The 14,568-nt window shown below is 38.8% G+C and overlaps 1 protein-coding gene across 8 annotated transcripts; it reads right to left on the bottom strand.

Annotated features, from left to right (window-relative positions):
- Positions 1-494: 494 nt before the first annotated feature.
- Positions 495-13,428, bottom strand: wipi1 (WD repeat domain, phosphoinositide interacting 1). Of its 8 annotated transcripts, XM_086055631.1 has the most exons (14): positions 13,378-13,428; positions 12,709-13,021; positions 8,232-8,314; positions 7,373-7,542; positions 6,401-6,497; positions 5,791-5,888; positions 4,967-5,059; positions 4,444-4,514; positions 4,171-4,278; positions 3,685-3,846; positions 2,772-2,879; positions 2,339-2,439; positions 1,982-2,082; positions 495-1,246 (listed from the first exon to the last, which is right to left on the bottom strand). In XM_086055631.1, the coding sequence occupies exons 2-14, from the start codon at positions 12,804-12,806 to the stop codon at positions 1,196-1,198; spliced, it is 1,341 nt and encodes a 446-aa protein (XP_085911757.1). In that variant the 5' UTR covers positions 12,807-13,021; positions 13,378-13,428; the 3' UTR covers positions 495-1,195. The 8 variants fall into 8 exon arrangements, with proteins under 8 accessions (XP_085911757.1, XP_085911761.1, XP_085911763.1 ...); XM_086055635.1 differs by lacking the exon at positions 13,378-13,428 and having other exon boundaries at positions 495-1,241; positions 1,932-2,082; positions 12,709-13,207; XM_086055637.1 differs by lacking the exon at positions 13,378-13,428 and having other exon boundaries at positions 495-1,241; positions 12,709-13,207.
- Positions 13,429-14,568: the final 1,140 nt, after the last annotated feature.

The raw sequence follows: 14,568 nt of genomic DNA, 5'->3' as shown, positions 1-14,568 counted from the left end.
TTGGATGTGATATGAATACACTGGCTGACTGACTGAACTCCAGAGTAGCATCTTCCTTTATATGGCAATAAACATCTTTTGTTTGTTGAATTGATTAAACTTAATGACTGCGAACAAACAGTATTTAATCAGTTTTTGAGAACCTTACCTTTTCATGTCAAGTATATGTATATAAATATTATTAGTAACATATTAGTATGTTCCCGATGATCTCTTGAAAAAGAGTGGTGCCAACTCATGGTGAACTTTTGACTGTGTATTGGAATATTGTAAATCTTATTATTTATTTTTTTTGCTGACAGCTTAACATACTTATGCAACAATGGTTAACACCTTTATATAAGCAGTAAATCTTTTGAAATTGGACCTGGGACTGATGTTTACTTAACTAAGTGAACCCGCAGCTGTTTCAATAAAAAATGTCAATGCAATCTTAATTTGTTTTGGTTTGTTTTTACTAAAAATGTATTGTGAATGAGAACAATGAAACAAAATGCCGTTTGCCAGTTTTATGCCACTTTTTCTTGTTTATTTGTTTTTGGTCTTGTGCAATAAGCAAATACTTTGCTTTTGTTATATAAATGATAATAGTCACATACAAACATACAGTACATATACATTTTCCAGACATGTATTCAGGACACCAGCACTTGACTCATGTCAACACAGTAAAATAAAATACACATTAAAAATGAGATATGTTACGAATATAAACTAAAGATATTATTTAAGCAAAACATGTTGCTACAATAATACACCTTAATAAAATATCTGTCAAGTAATAGAGTTTTGAAAATCATGGTTACCGTTGTATTGCTGTCCCAGCATGCACCTCAAATAGTCATAAAATACTCAAGCATAAACTCCCTGATTTCCTTTTAAGTTGCCATTATCACTGAATAAAAATGAAACCCCCAATCTCACGGGATATTTTGAGTAAAGTTGGAGGCTTGAGGCCACCTTGACAAAATCATGGTGGCCTCAACAATTATGGTATTGTTCTGGAACATACTACCAAAGTGGCACATTTCTGAAACTGCTACTGTATAAGAGTCTTTTCAATTGTTAGTGCCTTGTTTCAAAGGGTTAAGTCTTCTATTTTTTTTCATCGCTGAAAGAAAAAGTAGCTTGGCACCATGAAAATGATATTCCTGCTCATTCCGCTTGCTTGGGCTTGTATGTGACCTCAACCACCTCACGAGCGCCTTCCCTGGCCAACTCCAGTCCCATCACGGCACCAACTAATCTATCAAAAAAACATGAGTAGATTTATTAGTTTGGTCTCCACAAGATATAAAAGGCAAGTTTTTAATGATGGATAAACCTAAAACTTTGGTAAAAAAAAAAAAAAATCTTAAAAAGTTGCACTTTACTTTTTGTCAAACAATCTGAGGCATGATGCCCATCTGCAATATCGTTCATTTGTGACTTTTTTTTTTTTAAAGGTTTTTCAAAGTCAAATTCACTTGAAGCCTCTGACACACAGTTTCAGGTCAACGTTGTCTAAGAATAAAACACTAAATTTGAAGGTTTATGCAGATTTAATTTTGAATAAATCTGCATGTACTGATAAAACATCATTCCTTTTGACCCTTTTGTATTTTCGCACAGTCGACACCAAAGGTTTAGCGGAGTGACCTTAATACTCTAAGGTTGGATCAAGGTTCATTCAAAAAACATGGCTTGACTAACAAAATATCTTGTAAGATACGCAAACTTTCCATAACTCATCGACCAGTCATCATTAAATGTGTTATTCCTGAATCCAATTTTATTGGTCTTTTGCATATTTCCTAGATTTTACATCTTTCTTTGTTATGTTTTATGTCATTTCCGCTCCATTTCTGCTTCTTGTTACTGTTCAAACTAGTGTTTGTAGAAAACATGCGAAATAAAAACATTGTCATCAGTTTTACAAAGTAGAATGTTACCGGCTTTACTACAACAGGAACTTGCTTAGTTAGCACTTCTGGATGCTCACAGGAGGAAACTCGTTCTCATCATCAAGACACACGGGTCCATCAGCAAACTCGTGTTCTGGGATTACTTCCCCGTTCTTCGCCCCACCATCTTCAGAGTAGCCTGCAGTGGAGAACAGATGAAGCAAACACAAACGACTCAATAGTTTTAATGAGCAAGTATACAACAAAAGAATTTAAATTTGGGTCTCACAAGCTTAGGGCAAGCACTGTGGTTGTGCAGACAAATTTGGCTTACATTTCCATTGCCATCTTTTACATACTCTGCATAACTGTAGTGCAGTCAATAGCTTTCTTATCAGTGTCAGTCAAAGTCTTTATGTCATAGACAAAGTCATCAACATTGTATGGCTACTAACCAGTAAGAGTTGCTGTGATGGGATTAGAAGCTGGTAAGGCAACAGTTGCAGCATATGAGGGACACGCCTGTGCTGCCATCAGGTCATCGACACCAAAAAGCCTAAAAGAGGAAGAACACATTTCTTTATGAACAACTCATCATTTTCTGTATGTAGACCTAGAGCATGTATATTGGACTGTTTCATTAAATGCTGTTTTTTTTCTGCTTACAAGCGCTAAGAGGATCACAATAAATGTCCTTCATTCTGTGACTTTGATTGAAAATTCAATTTGGTCATCTTTCAAGACAACATAAAACTAAAACTAATACCTAAGCCAATAAAATGATACTAAAATGAAGTACTTGCAAAAAATAAATAAAAACACATAAAAACTAACTTTAATGAAAAATACCAAACTATCATAACCCTGGATGCAGCTCTCTGGCCTGACCTGTGATTGTACGCCAACATGCATTCGCCTCCGTCCTGTGGGTTCACATTGTAGATGAAAAGTTGGCCATCAGCTGTCGCCACCAGCAAACGTGGTTGCTTCTGGATCCTGAAACAATGAATTGGATTTTGAAACATTTATAGCCATCTAGGGGTTGAAGCAAATACTCGACCATTCGACACCTCAATTTCATCGTGGCACACATGCTTTAAATTATTATTTGCTAGTCACGGGAAAGAGGTGATGGGTACTCAATGAGACTATCAAGGATAACAGACATCCTTTTAGCTTGCCAGGTAATACATCTTTACAGCACACAAATTAAGACAAACATCTGACATGTCACTAAGATACTTCCAACTTGGATTTGCTTAATTTATATACACTTAGAGAGACTGGGAAGTCACAGTCGGGGTTTTAAAAAATATATATATAATATATAATAAAAATAATATAAATATAAATAACATTGACTGAACTACAGGTAGCACACACATGAATGACAAAAAACTGTATCATAAGTACCCATCAATGACAAACATTTCTGTCCTTATTGAAAGCAATGCACCCTGGGAGCCATCTAAATCGGCGCTAATGCTAATGCTCGGCCGCTAACACTAGCTGACATAAAGCCTCACGTCAGCCGGCAGGAAGTGTCGGTCTGTGTGACTGAGACTAGACTTCATACAGCAATTTTTTTTCTTCCATTTGATTTTTGGGAGAAAAATAATAACTCGGTTATGGTCACCATAAAGTCGCTGGCAAATTTGAAGTTGTTCAACCCCGATAGCCACCTAGCTAATACAATTTGTGATGTGAACTAGGTAAAGGCAGGTATAAATGTCATAAAAGTTTCAACAAACACATCATTGCAGCATGAGCCAAGAGGGCCCTGAAAAAAAAAAAGTCTTACATGGCCAGGGCACAAACATTCTTCTGGCCTGATGTGACGAGATGAACTGTGGCAAAGGCGCGGTCCTGGCTCATCATACCAGATACTTGTGCGGGTAGGTAGCTGCTGGCTGCTGTGAACATCTTCCCCACATAGGCTGACCAAGTGGCCGTCTCGTCTCCACTGTATGCAGGAAAAAAAGTTTGCTTCAGATACAAACGGGTGGAATCGTCGTGTGCTTGGAACTGGCCGTAATGTGTATTCTAGGTGTCTACCCGTACCACAAAAATCTAGGGCTGTTTTTTTTTTGGGGTGCGTACACTCAGCGTAAAACCGGGCGGAACTTCATTTTTGTGCCAGCGCAAGTCTAGTCGAGCTTGTATGGGGCCATGCTGCGCCTCTCTGGGCGTTATTTTAATTAAAGTTTGTATGTGCTTGTGTAATTTTAATTAACAAATGCTTGTGTGTGTGGGCGGGGGTGAGGGGAGCGTGTGTGTGTTTGTGTACCTTGGTCCTACTTGCTCCAGTTTAAAGATATGTACTGTTTCAGTGTTGCTGGAAGCACAGAGGAACTGGGCATCGGGGCTGAAGGACAAAGAGCTTATGTTGACATACCTGCAGACAAAGCACAAACACATGACAACGGTAATTTACATTTTTAAAGCTGTCTTAATCAGGGTTATGACATTAAAAAAAAAAAAAACTTATCTTCATACAGGTCATGCGGTGATTTTATAAATTGATGCAGTATATAGATGCATAATGCGATAGATATCTGACCTCTTCATGCCACGACGGAACTCAAATAGACGGAAGCCCTCAGGAATGGAAAACACTCGGATTACAGTGCCCTAAGAGACAGATAGGATGATCTTTACCCTCCTTTGCAAGAACAATGCACATACAACCAGATGCTGAGGAAAGCTGCACAGGGACTTTCAGTTGTAAATAATGTAGCCACCAGTGGAACACTGCTCAAGGACACTTGCAAATGGTCACAAGGGCCGGGGATCGAACCCACAAACTCTGGTTTGGGAGACAACCACTCTACCAGTGAACCATGCCGCCCTCACATATGGAGTGGTCCTCGAGTTATGAATGACGAACAACCCTTAAGAGTATATGACATTAAGATTCCAAATATAGACAAAATTATCTTTGCAGATGGACTTTTGGGTGGTAGGTATGATGTTTGTACTCTGAATTCTTTTCTTTAAAAGAGGCACATTAGGACACATCGATATTAACCCAACACATGTCAGATTTGACATGTAAAAATGTTCCAAATGTAGGTCGGGATTACCCGCTCGGAGGCGCTGGCCAGTTTGGTGGCTGAGGCATTGAAGCAAAGAGCTGCCAGAGGACTGTCGTGTGCCGGGACCATCGTCACTGTGCTCTGAAACGACCAACAGGATTTTACAAAAGTACAAAATATTTCCATATGTGTTCACAAAAATTCTAATTTATCTGGGCCCGAGCAGCGACCGCTGTAGGAATTCTTCCTGTTATTATTATTCAGCTGATGAATCTTAAACATGCCCGAAAAATCTGTTATTAGTTTATTGTGCAGTTTTAAAAAAAAATGTCTCAGTATCAATTTTCAAACCAAGACACAGACAGAATATTTGACAGTAAAACAGGAAAATAATGTAAAATGATCATTTAAAGGTGCACTTACTTTTTTCCTTATATTTGGCGGTATAATAATCACTATGCAGTTGTTGCAATACAATATGTAGTGTAGTGTATTACAACTGTATTTACCTTGACTTTTTTTGTGGAACATAGTTGAGCTACAATGTTTTGCAGGAAAATTACAATAAATAAGGCCTGAGTTACTGACTGACTGATACAGTATTTCATGTAAATGAATTGCCACTATTGCCATAGTTAATGGATGACAGCCCAGCCATGACACCTTGCCAACATCAACTACTTGTCTGAATTTAAAACTGTAATCCATCTTTTCTTTGTGTAATCACATCATCTGCTCTGGAGCCTTGTAACCAACACTGGAATAATATTACCGGTAGTTATTTTCTGAGTTGTAACAATAGTAACAATAATACATGTACTTTCACTAGGAAGTATATTTGTTTTCTGTCTTCGGGGTTTTTCTTTTCTTACCATATTTTTGGCATCATAAACGATAATCTCTCCCATTGTAGTGCTGCCAGGGTATGCCAGGTAGGAGTTGGAATGATTGGTTGATAGAGCACAGAGGCCTGAAAAGAAGGGATTTGAGTGCAAATGGGAACAAATAACGGAACATAAGAGCAAGCTAGTAGAAAAGAGCTCTTGTATCTTTGCATTTTACAAAGAGAACAACATTGTCAAAACAACTGTTCACACATAAACAATGATTTGTATATGCCGAGCCAGGACCACGCCTATGCGGGTGGGATCGTCTCCCACTGGATGTTAGGGAAGCGACCTCTACTGCAATTCTTAAACCGTACCTTTTTACCCAGTATTTTGGAAGTCTAGTCTGTAAATGTATCATCGTCCTTTTGTGTTTTATTATTTTTAAGTATTCAGTTCTTTTTTTTGTGCTTGATTTTAATGTGAAGTGTTTTAATTATACATAATTTGTATTCTAAAGTGTATTGGGGACATGTACCACGGTAATTTTGCATTTTAAATAAACTGAAAGTCTGTAAGTTTCAGTGGTGGGTATAGTGTTGAAATAATAGTCACGTTCACCCCACGAACCAGCCCATGTACCTCTAAATCTTACCAGAAGGATTGGACGGAATGTTGAGCACAGTCTTGAGCAACTTCATATCTTTGATGTTGTGGATATAAATGGATTCCTCAAGGCACACAACAAGCCTCTGCATGAGAAAAACAAAGACAATCTCTGTGGTATAGAAGTGGTTTATGTGTGTTCCGGACCTCCATTAAAAAAAACCCCACAAAACTAGACCCCATTAGTACATTGTGTAATAACAACATACAAATTAAATCCCTTTTTGTACAGCATTTAAAGTGGAAGTCAACCCAAACATATTTTTTCAAGAATATCTTATATGCAAGCCCACTAGTTGAAACCAGGCACTCTGATTAATATTGCGTTTGTGCAATAAGAGTTAATCCACTCGTTTTTAGCCATCTCTGGGGGCGGCCATTTTGTCACTTCTGTCGACTGAAAATGACATCACAAGTGCTCAGGGCTCAGGTAACGACCAATCACAGCTGACCTGTTTTCCGAGCCGTGATAGGTAGTTACCTGAGCCCTGAGTAGTTGTGATGTCATTTTCAGTCGACAGAAGTGACAAAATGGCTGCCCCCGGAGATGGCTAAAAACGAGTGGATTAACTCTTATTGCACAAACGGAATATTAATCAGAATGCCGTGCTTCAACTAGTAGGCCGGCTGGGAACATATTCTAGAAAAAAAATGTGTTTGGGTTGATTTCCTCTTTTAAAGCAGAATGTTTCACTCATTCACACCGATAAACATTAACAAATGAAATTTTGGTAGCTCTCCTTTCCCAGAATCGAGGAGTGAACTGGAAGTCAAAACAGCAAACCTCTAGTTGCAGCCAGCCACTGTTTTTCAATGTAAGGAGTGGAATAGGAAGAAAACAAAACATTCTGGATCATGGCATCAAGTTGTGATTTAACTAGTTCACAGCAAGAGAAAACAAACGAGGTGTGATTCAAATGGTGTAAAACAAAGCTAAGCTTTGACGCCGCCACCATCTTACATGTCTGTTGAGCTTGACAGCCAGGATATTGTTTGGGTAGCTGTAGTTACAAATCTCGGTGCCTTTCTTGAAGTGATAGATGTTCATGCGCTGCGGCATGGTGGTGCTTACGACGACGACCAGACTGCTAGAGAAGAGACGCTCCACGATGTAGACATTGGGAGCCTCTGCTAGGACAACACAAGCCAAGGAGATCCAAAAATGGGATTAATACTTCTCATTTTCTTAGATATACTCTATATGATTACGTGAGCGGATATCTTGATCTAAGTTTCACAATCAGGTATAGGAAAGAATTAAGCAGTAGTAGTAGCCACACAATCATGATATGTGGATATGATAACAGGACTCGTATTATTTTATCTTTGCATATTCATTGTTAAAACTCACTGTTAAACTCACTAAATTATTGAATATACCACATAATTAGTGGTTCCTTTGTATTATATGTTGTGCCTTTGTTGATTAAAAAAAAAAAAAACACAATTATACTGTACTTATACTATATTGTACTTCGTCTACAGGTATTTGTTGAGTGTAAGAAAAGGAATCTGATTTAATGTGTGCTTCACTATCATATTGACATTTTTTGACAGCACATTGCCTAGCATGTGACATTGGAATACAGGTCAATCTGGAACAGGAAACTATAGATAGTTAAGTGTTGATTTTACCTTTCATGTTGTCATTTATGGTACTTGGAAAATGTCAAAGTGCACTGTGTAATATCAACAAGTAATCCCTACAAGATTAGCTAGTTATTGAGAAAAAATAAGATCCATGTATCAAAGTAGATTATGACGGTACACTGAACTTTTACTCCTCAACTGTGGGTAAAAGGTCTAAGTCTCGTACTAACCACTCTCATGAATGCAGTCCAGTTTATCCACTGTGGTCAAAGAAAACAGCTTGTACCCAGTCTTTGTTCCCAACGCCAATGACCTGTAAAACACACACACACACACACACATATATACACGCAATTAGTGCACTGAATCAAATGTTTCTTAATATATTATCCATCCATCCATTATCTGAACCGCTTAAGGTTCGCGGGCGTGCTGGAGCCTATCCCCGCTGTCTTCGGGTGGAAAGCGGGGTACAACCTGAACTGGTAACTAGCCAAACGCAGGGCACACACAGACAAACAATCCTTCACTCTCACAATCAAGTATATATAAAGTATATTCATTCTTTTGGGGGAAAAGAGTGTACCATGTTTTGAAGTGAACCTGATTAAGGTGGATATTTGGTGCTCTGTGAGCCAGTGTCTGGTGATGTCACTCATGCAATAGATCAGTGAGCTTGCCTGGGCTTCAGAGCCTTCCCAGGCCCAAGCAATCCCACTTTAACAGAAGCAAGTTCAATAACAGGTATCACATTCAGTATAATGAAAGCTGAGTTAGTATTAAATACACAAGCATGCTGAGAACAGATGTGTTATGGTCAACCAAAGTAAGTTTGTGTCGCTGTATCATTGAGCCAACTTTTCCCTCTGTTATGTGGCCATCTGTATTATGGGTACTTGGAAATTTCTCTCTCAATTCCGAGATGTTCGGCCCAATGTAAACTGGTGCTATGATTAGAATCAATTACAATTTCTTACAATCTGCTTTTCATTACAATGGTCCTATTGAATAACTAAATTATGCAGCAACTGTATAGATTATTCTTTAACTTCATAAACCAGGGTATTTTCATATGATTCTAAGGTAAGGGTTAGCATGTGAGGCACTGCTGCTCCCCCTGCTGGCCATTCTCTGCACGAGAAGAGTAAAAAACAAACAAAAAAAAGGGGTGGGAAAAAGTACAGTATAATGATTATAACATTAAATGATGATCCATTTTTGTTCTATGGTCCATGCTTTCCATTCAATTCTTTCATTTTCAATCCAATAATTATCAATGATTTCATCATTAAAATAGCTGAATGTGTGTAATTCATGTTCAAATACATGGGCAGGAATTGCATTACATGTGCCTCCACTTACCACATACACATTCATTGCAAGTCTCACACAGTTGGCGCATGCACTCACACAAGAGACATTGCTATTTGTCTATCACCAATAAATGTGTTTTGTCAAATATCTACGGCATATGCTGACATTCAACAGCCTGTCTAATATATTTAATGATGTGAGTGAGCCAAGAGACAGCAACAGTAAATTCCATATTTTGGCGAAACCTCTTAAATCAAATCCAAAAATCTCCACTTCAATCACAACGTAATTCTTAAGATTTCAAATCCATTATGAACGAGGCAAAAGAATAAAAACGCTTACTGTCCAAAAATGTATCAGCCCAGCTGTAGGAAATAGTAGGCATCTGTTTGCCATCACTTATTTGACTATGCCAGCTGATCAAAACACTGAGAAATTGAATCAGTAACATCTCAAACAGCCCTGTTGTGATAAAAGTGTACTCAGCTGACTTCTCAAATGAAACAGAGCAAGCCATCAGAAAACAAACAGTAAAAATGACACACTAACTTTCTCACCAGCAAGCTGGTATCCCTTGGGAGCATCACATTGGCTATTTTCACCCTGTAGCTCATGAAGTAAATAAAGGATGCAGTGAGTCACTGAAAAAATATATGTACAGTGGATATGTCTACACGCCCCTGTTTAAATGCTGACGGTTTTTGTGATATTAAAAAATGGGGCCAAGATAAATACTTTTCCACAGTTAATGTGACTTATAACCTCTACACGCAAAAGGAAAAAAAATACATATTTTCAAGAGGGGAAGTAAAAATAAAAAACTGAGATGTGGTTGCACAAGTGTGCACACCCTCTTATAACTATGGACGTTGCTGTGTTCAGAATGAACTAATCACATTAGAACTCATTAAACGGGAGGAAATAAACGGTACTTTTTTTTTTCTTTCATCTGTGCGGATCGCTGCGGTCCGGTACTGATCCGCAGCCAGGTAGTTGGGCTGTCATATATATTCCAACTAGTTCAAGATTGGGTGGGGATTAAAATAATAGTTCTTATGACTGATCATTACACTCATTGTGAGGTAATGACTCCTAGCTAGAACTGCCCTATGATTAAATAGCAGCTCTGGAATTCACACATACTAACGCTGTGCATCTCTCCTAATACGCGCAGATTTCTAACGAAAGTTCAATCTTGGTTTTAATGGGACATAGCACATTTTCCAACATGTTTGGGAGATTTTGTTGACATTTTTAAGCATAGTTCCAAAAAGCTATGTTTGGCGCAAATGCATCACTGATCATCATCAAAAGAACACCATACCTGCGGTGAAGCATGGCAGTGGTAGCATCATGCCTTGGGGCTGTTTTTCTTCATTTTGGACTGGGGCCAAAGAGGGTGGCAGAAATTATCAACAGTTCAAAATGCCAGTCAAGTGTTAGCACAACACCTTGAGATTTCTGCTACAAAGCAAAAACTAAATACAAATCAGAGGCACTTTAAATGGTGGCAGGTATCTCCTGACTCCCACTGAACAAATTTGAATGATTGTTCATATTATAGTTTATTTTGAACAAAGCCACATCCCCAGTTATATGACAGTGCGCACACTATTGCAACCACATTATCGCAGTTGTTTTTTAAATTCACTTGTACAGGTTAGAGATCATATTGATGGGTTCAGAATAGGTTCTGAAATTATTTATCGTAATCTTAATTTTATATCACACAAGTGTGAGGTGTGTTGGCGTTTGGTAATAGCAATGCCTTCAGTGCCAGGACATGTTCTGCCAAACCATCTTTTTGACCAGCCTTGTGTTACCTACCCTGCTCATATTCATGTTTACATAACATCTGTGGACTCAGCAGACATAAACATACTGTATTTGGCAGACATCTGTTCCTTTTTATGCATTTGCTGAATGTCTACTCTTCACTCCTGATCAGTCTAAGATCGGTACATTCCTGTCCTGCCTCATCCTGTTCACAGCAAGACTCCTGCAGAAATGCAGAAAATAGAATACGGAAAGTACACGGCACAAAGTAGAGGCAGTATTTCATGAAAATTGCCTTTTTAAAATACCAGGCTGACTATACATCAACCATCAGAGATGAGCATCCATCCTCTTATTGTATAGACCGCTAACTGCTTACAGACAACCATTCACACTTTCCTATTTTTTTTCATGGGTGGGACCCATGAGGCAGTGGGACAACTCATCAAGTTGCTGTGAGGCAGCATTGCTAACCACTCACCACTGTGCTACCGTGGTGCATGATGTCATCTTCCAATTTAAAGGAGTGATCTTTAAAGAACAGGTTGCTATTTTTGTCCATGACCATATCGACTGAATATGAGTATGCTTGCCCGAACAGACAGCATGTGCACGGTGCAAGCAGTTTATCACTCAAATCATTTCAAATGATTTAGCTCACTGCTTTTTTTCCATGCAATAGGCACCACTGAAGCTCATAGATGTTGCCAAATGCTAAGGGGCTGCAAAGGATGCCACTGCCGGACTCATTGAATTTGTTCAAGACTTATCAGAGGTGATTTGAAATAAAAGAGTCAAAATTACTGTCTCAGTTCTATGCATCACATTTTAGAGTCTTACATAATTACACATGGAAAAATAGTTTGTTTTTGGGGGGTTTGCCTGTTTTACAAAGGACAGATGTGATAAGGTAACAGTTTCCCATCCGTACTCAGCACTACAGGGGGGGACAAGAAATCGATGTGTCATTCTGTTAAATATGTGGCGAGTGAAACTGTTTATACAATTTAAATGTCTGTCGTTGTATTGCTGTACTAGTTCTAGATGCACAAGTTACGCCCGATTTTGGTAGACTGCCATCATTGAGCAAGGAAATGCGACATACCGTATGTGTGTGATTATATTTCAGGTACAAATAATTAAAGATGTCTGGTTACTGAATTGTGGCTTTCATCTTACAAGGAAGCATACTTAAAAGAAGCACGGGCCATTTATGTGCAGAATCGCATCATAAAACGCTCAAGCTCTATAGTATATCCTTTGTGAGAACCCTTCTCGTTGTAATGTAGGTTTTGATTAAAACACAAGCTGACTTAATGATAATGATAATCTGTAGGCTAATAGACGACATCAGTTACTTTCTCAGGCTTGAAGGCTGTACCAGAATCATGCAGCTGTTTTTATAGAGGTTGGCCCGCTGCAGCACGTATGATGTCAACACATGAATGCACTGACACTGTGGGTTGACCAGAGGGAAAAAAAAAAAAACATTGACTAGCTGGAATTTCCGTGTTTCTGAATACTCTTCGTAAAGCGACATAAGCGTCAGACTGCATGGAGGATGAATTTCAGACGGAAGCCCCAAACAAAGTCAGACACTTGTGTCTGATTCCTTACGTGGCGTCTTGGTTAAACGAGGCGCATCCAAACCGGATTCCCGGTCCGTCCGGTCCGTCCGGTCCACTAGGCCCACTGGCACCCACAAGTGACTCCATCCCGATTCCCAGCGACCTCCTTCCCTCCCTCCGCCGTGGATTGGAGGCCTGGGATCGGCTGCACCTCTTCGCTCGATGTCGGCGGAAGACGACTCCAATGTGGCAGAAAAGTGGAACGGGAACGTACTTGTAAATTGTCGAGGCAAAGTCGGAGGTTTTCTCCGTTCGAAAAATGCAGTTTCAGTCCCGATATTTTGGGAGGACGGTTTTCGGACCTTCAAGAAAAACAAGGGAAGAAAAGAAGCAAAACAAGAACAGCTGACTGCGTGACGTCACAAACTTGCCTCTTCGGATTGGTTTGTAGCGGAACATGTTTCCACTGGTTTGGATTATGATTGGTCTGACGTGAAGTAGTGTGTTTTCATTGGCTAGTTAGTGTAAGAGGGCTTTTGTTTTAGTCAGTCCATTCCTGAGATGCGGCTGCACTTATCCAGGACAGGGAAGACGCTTCAAGCGTACTTTGTCGTCCAAAACTGACAAATTAAACTAGGATACAATTCGTACATACAGCGTCATTCAAAAGATTGTACACACGCTTTCTCATTCGTCGCTGTGTAGAGTGTGGGCGGACCTGGGATTGGCTGTTGTGGCGTCATCAAAGGTGAAAGCGCAAAGAAACATGCCGCGTTAACGTTGGCTCAAGTCTGTGACTATCAGGGTTTTAAATTAACTTTTTTTTAAACACCTGACAAAGACTCTCTAGAGTTACCAGCCAATCAGGATTTCCACTAGCCATTTTTTTAAACTTTAGGTCCTGTTTTTATCTACCTCTACCTTCTCGCACTGGTTGTGTGTCTGAATGTGTGAAATAAAGCCATTCATGAGGCTGCCAAGGATTTGGGTTAAACGTTTTTGCGTAGCCTGGCATAGTATTCATTGGAAATGTAGACGTCACCGCCACACGGGTACAAATGACTGAGAACTAAAGGGTTGGGCGTTGTTTGAATTTGAACGAGTCCAGTTCCGATTCTACGATTATTTTGATTATTTTTATTCTTTTTGGAGTGTCCATATTATGCCCATTCATTTTTAGCAGCTTGCAGCACAGACTAAAATAACAACGCCCCGTGTCTTATTTGCCTTTCTTGTACTGTTACTTACCTTCTACACTGATAGCAAGGAAGGAGAGCAGAAGAAGTTTGTCCTCATCTCTCACTTCTTTGTTATTCGACCAATCAGTCATCATTTGATAGGGCCACCAGCCATACCAAAATCTTGAAAAATCATTGTTTTGCTTTATTACCTCGCTGTTTTTTTTGTTTTTTTAATCTTGCATGACCTAGTTTAGTTAGTTGGTATATAAGAGTCACAATTGTAAATTACAATGTGTAAGTTTCTTTCAGAAACAGTCATGGTTGGATTGATTAATTTTGATTTCAAGGATTTATTATATGCAACGTATAATCTTAAAACATATTATCAAAGGTGGTACTCCAGGTTAACTTGAACCCTTGCTAAACTCTCTTTGTTCAAAGAACCTTAAGTTTTCAATAATTAGTCCCCCAAGGGACTAGAGGTTGACATTCCATCAGTACATACAGTATATATATGGTATAGTAATAGTGACAGGCTAATATTTGAAATTGACCCCGTGGAAAATGAGATTATGCATCTCAAGGAGCTATTCTTGTAAAAAAAAAAAAAAAAAAAAAATTTAAGTTTACAATTATAATTGTTAAATGACTGTATTGAAGTGATTTGGAGAAATCAATGCATGTAAAATAATAACTGTGAAAAGTGATGCAAAATTGCAATTTCAGCA

This window comes from Filicampus tigris, chromosome 16, assembly GCF_054856515.1.
Source record: "Filicampus tigris isolate MCC_2025a chromosome 16, RoL_Ftig_1.0, whole genome shotgun sequence".
Classification (NCBI taxonomy): Eukaryota; Metazoa; Chordata; class Actinopteri; order Syngnathiformes; family Syngnathidae; genus Filicampus; species Filicampus tigris.
The sequence above is the reverse complement of the archived record's forward strand: the minus strand, read 5'-3'. Positions and strand labels throughout refer to the sequence as shown.

What these genes read in the sequence shown, in the direction of transcription:
- wipi1 (XM_086055631.1), bottom strand. Translation starts at nt 12,806, where the DNA reads ATGGAGTCACTTGTGGGTGCCAGTGGGCCTAGTGGACCGGACGGACCG. An exon ending in AATGTTTGTGCCCTGGCCAT is followed by an intron (nt 2,880 to 3,684) that starts GTAAGACTTTTT and finishes TCATTGTTTCAG; the next exon opens with GATCCAGAAGCAACCACGTT. An exon ending in CATCACAGCAACTCTTACTG is followed by an intron (nt 2,083 to 2,338) that starts GTTAGTAGCCAT and finishes TCTCCACTGCAG; the next exon opens with GCTACTCTGAAGATGGTGGG.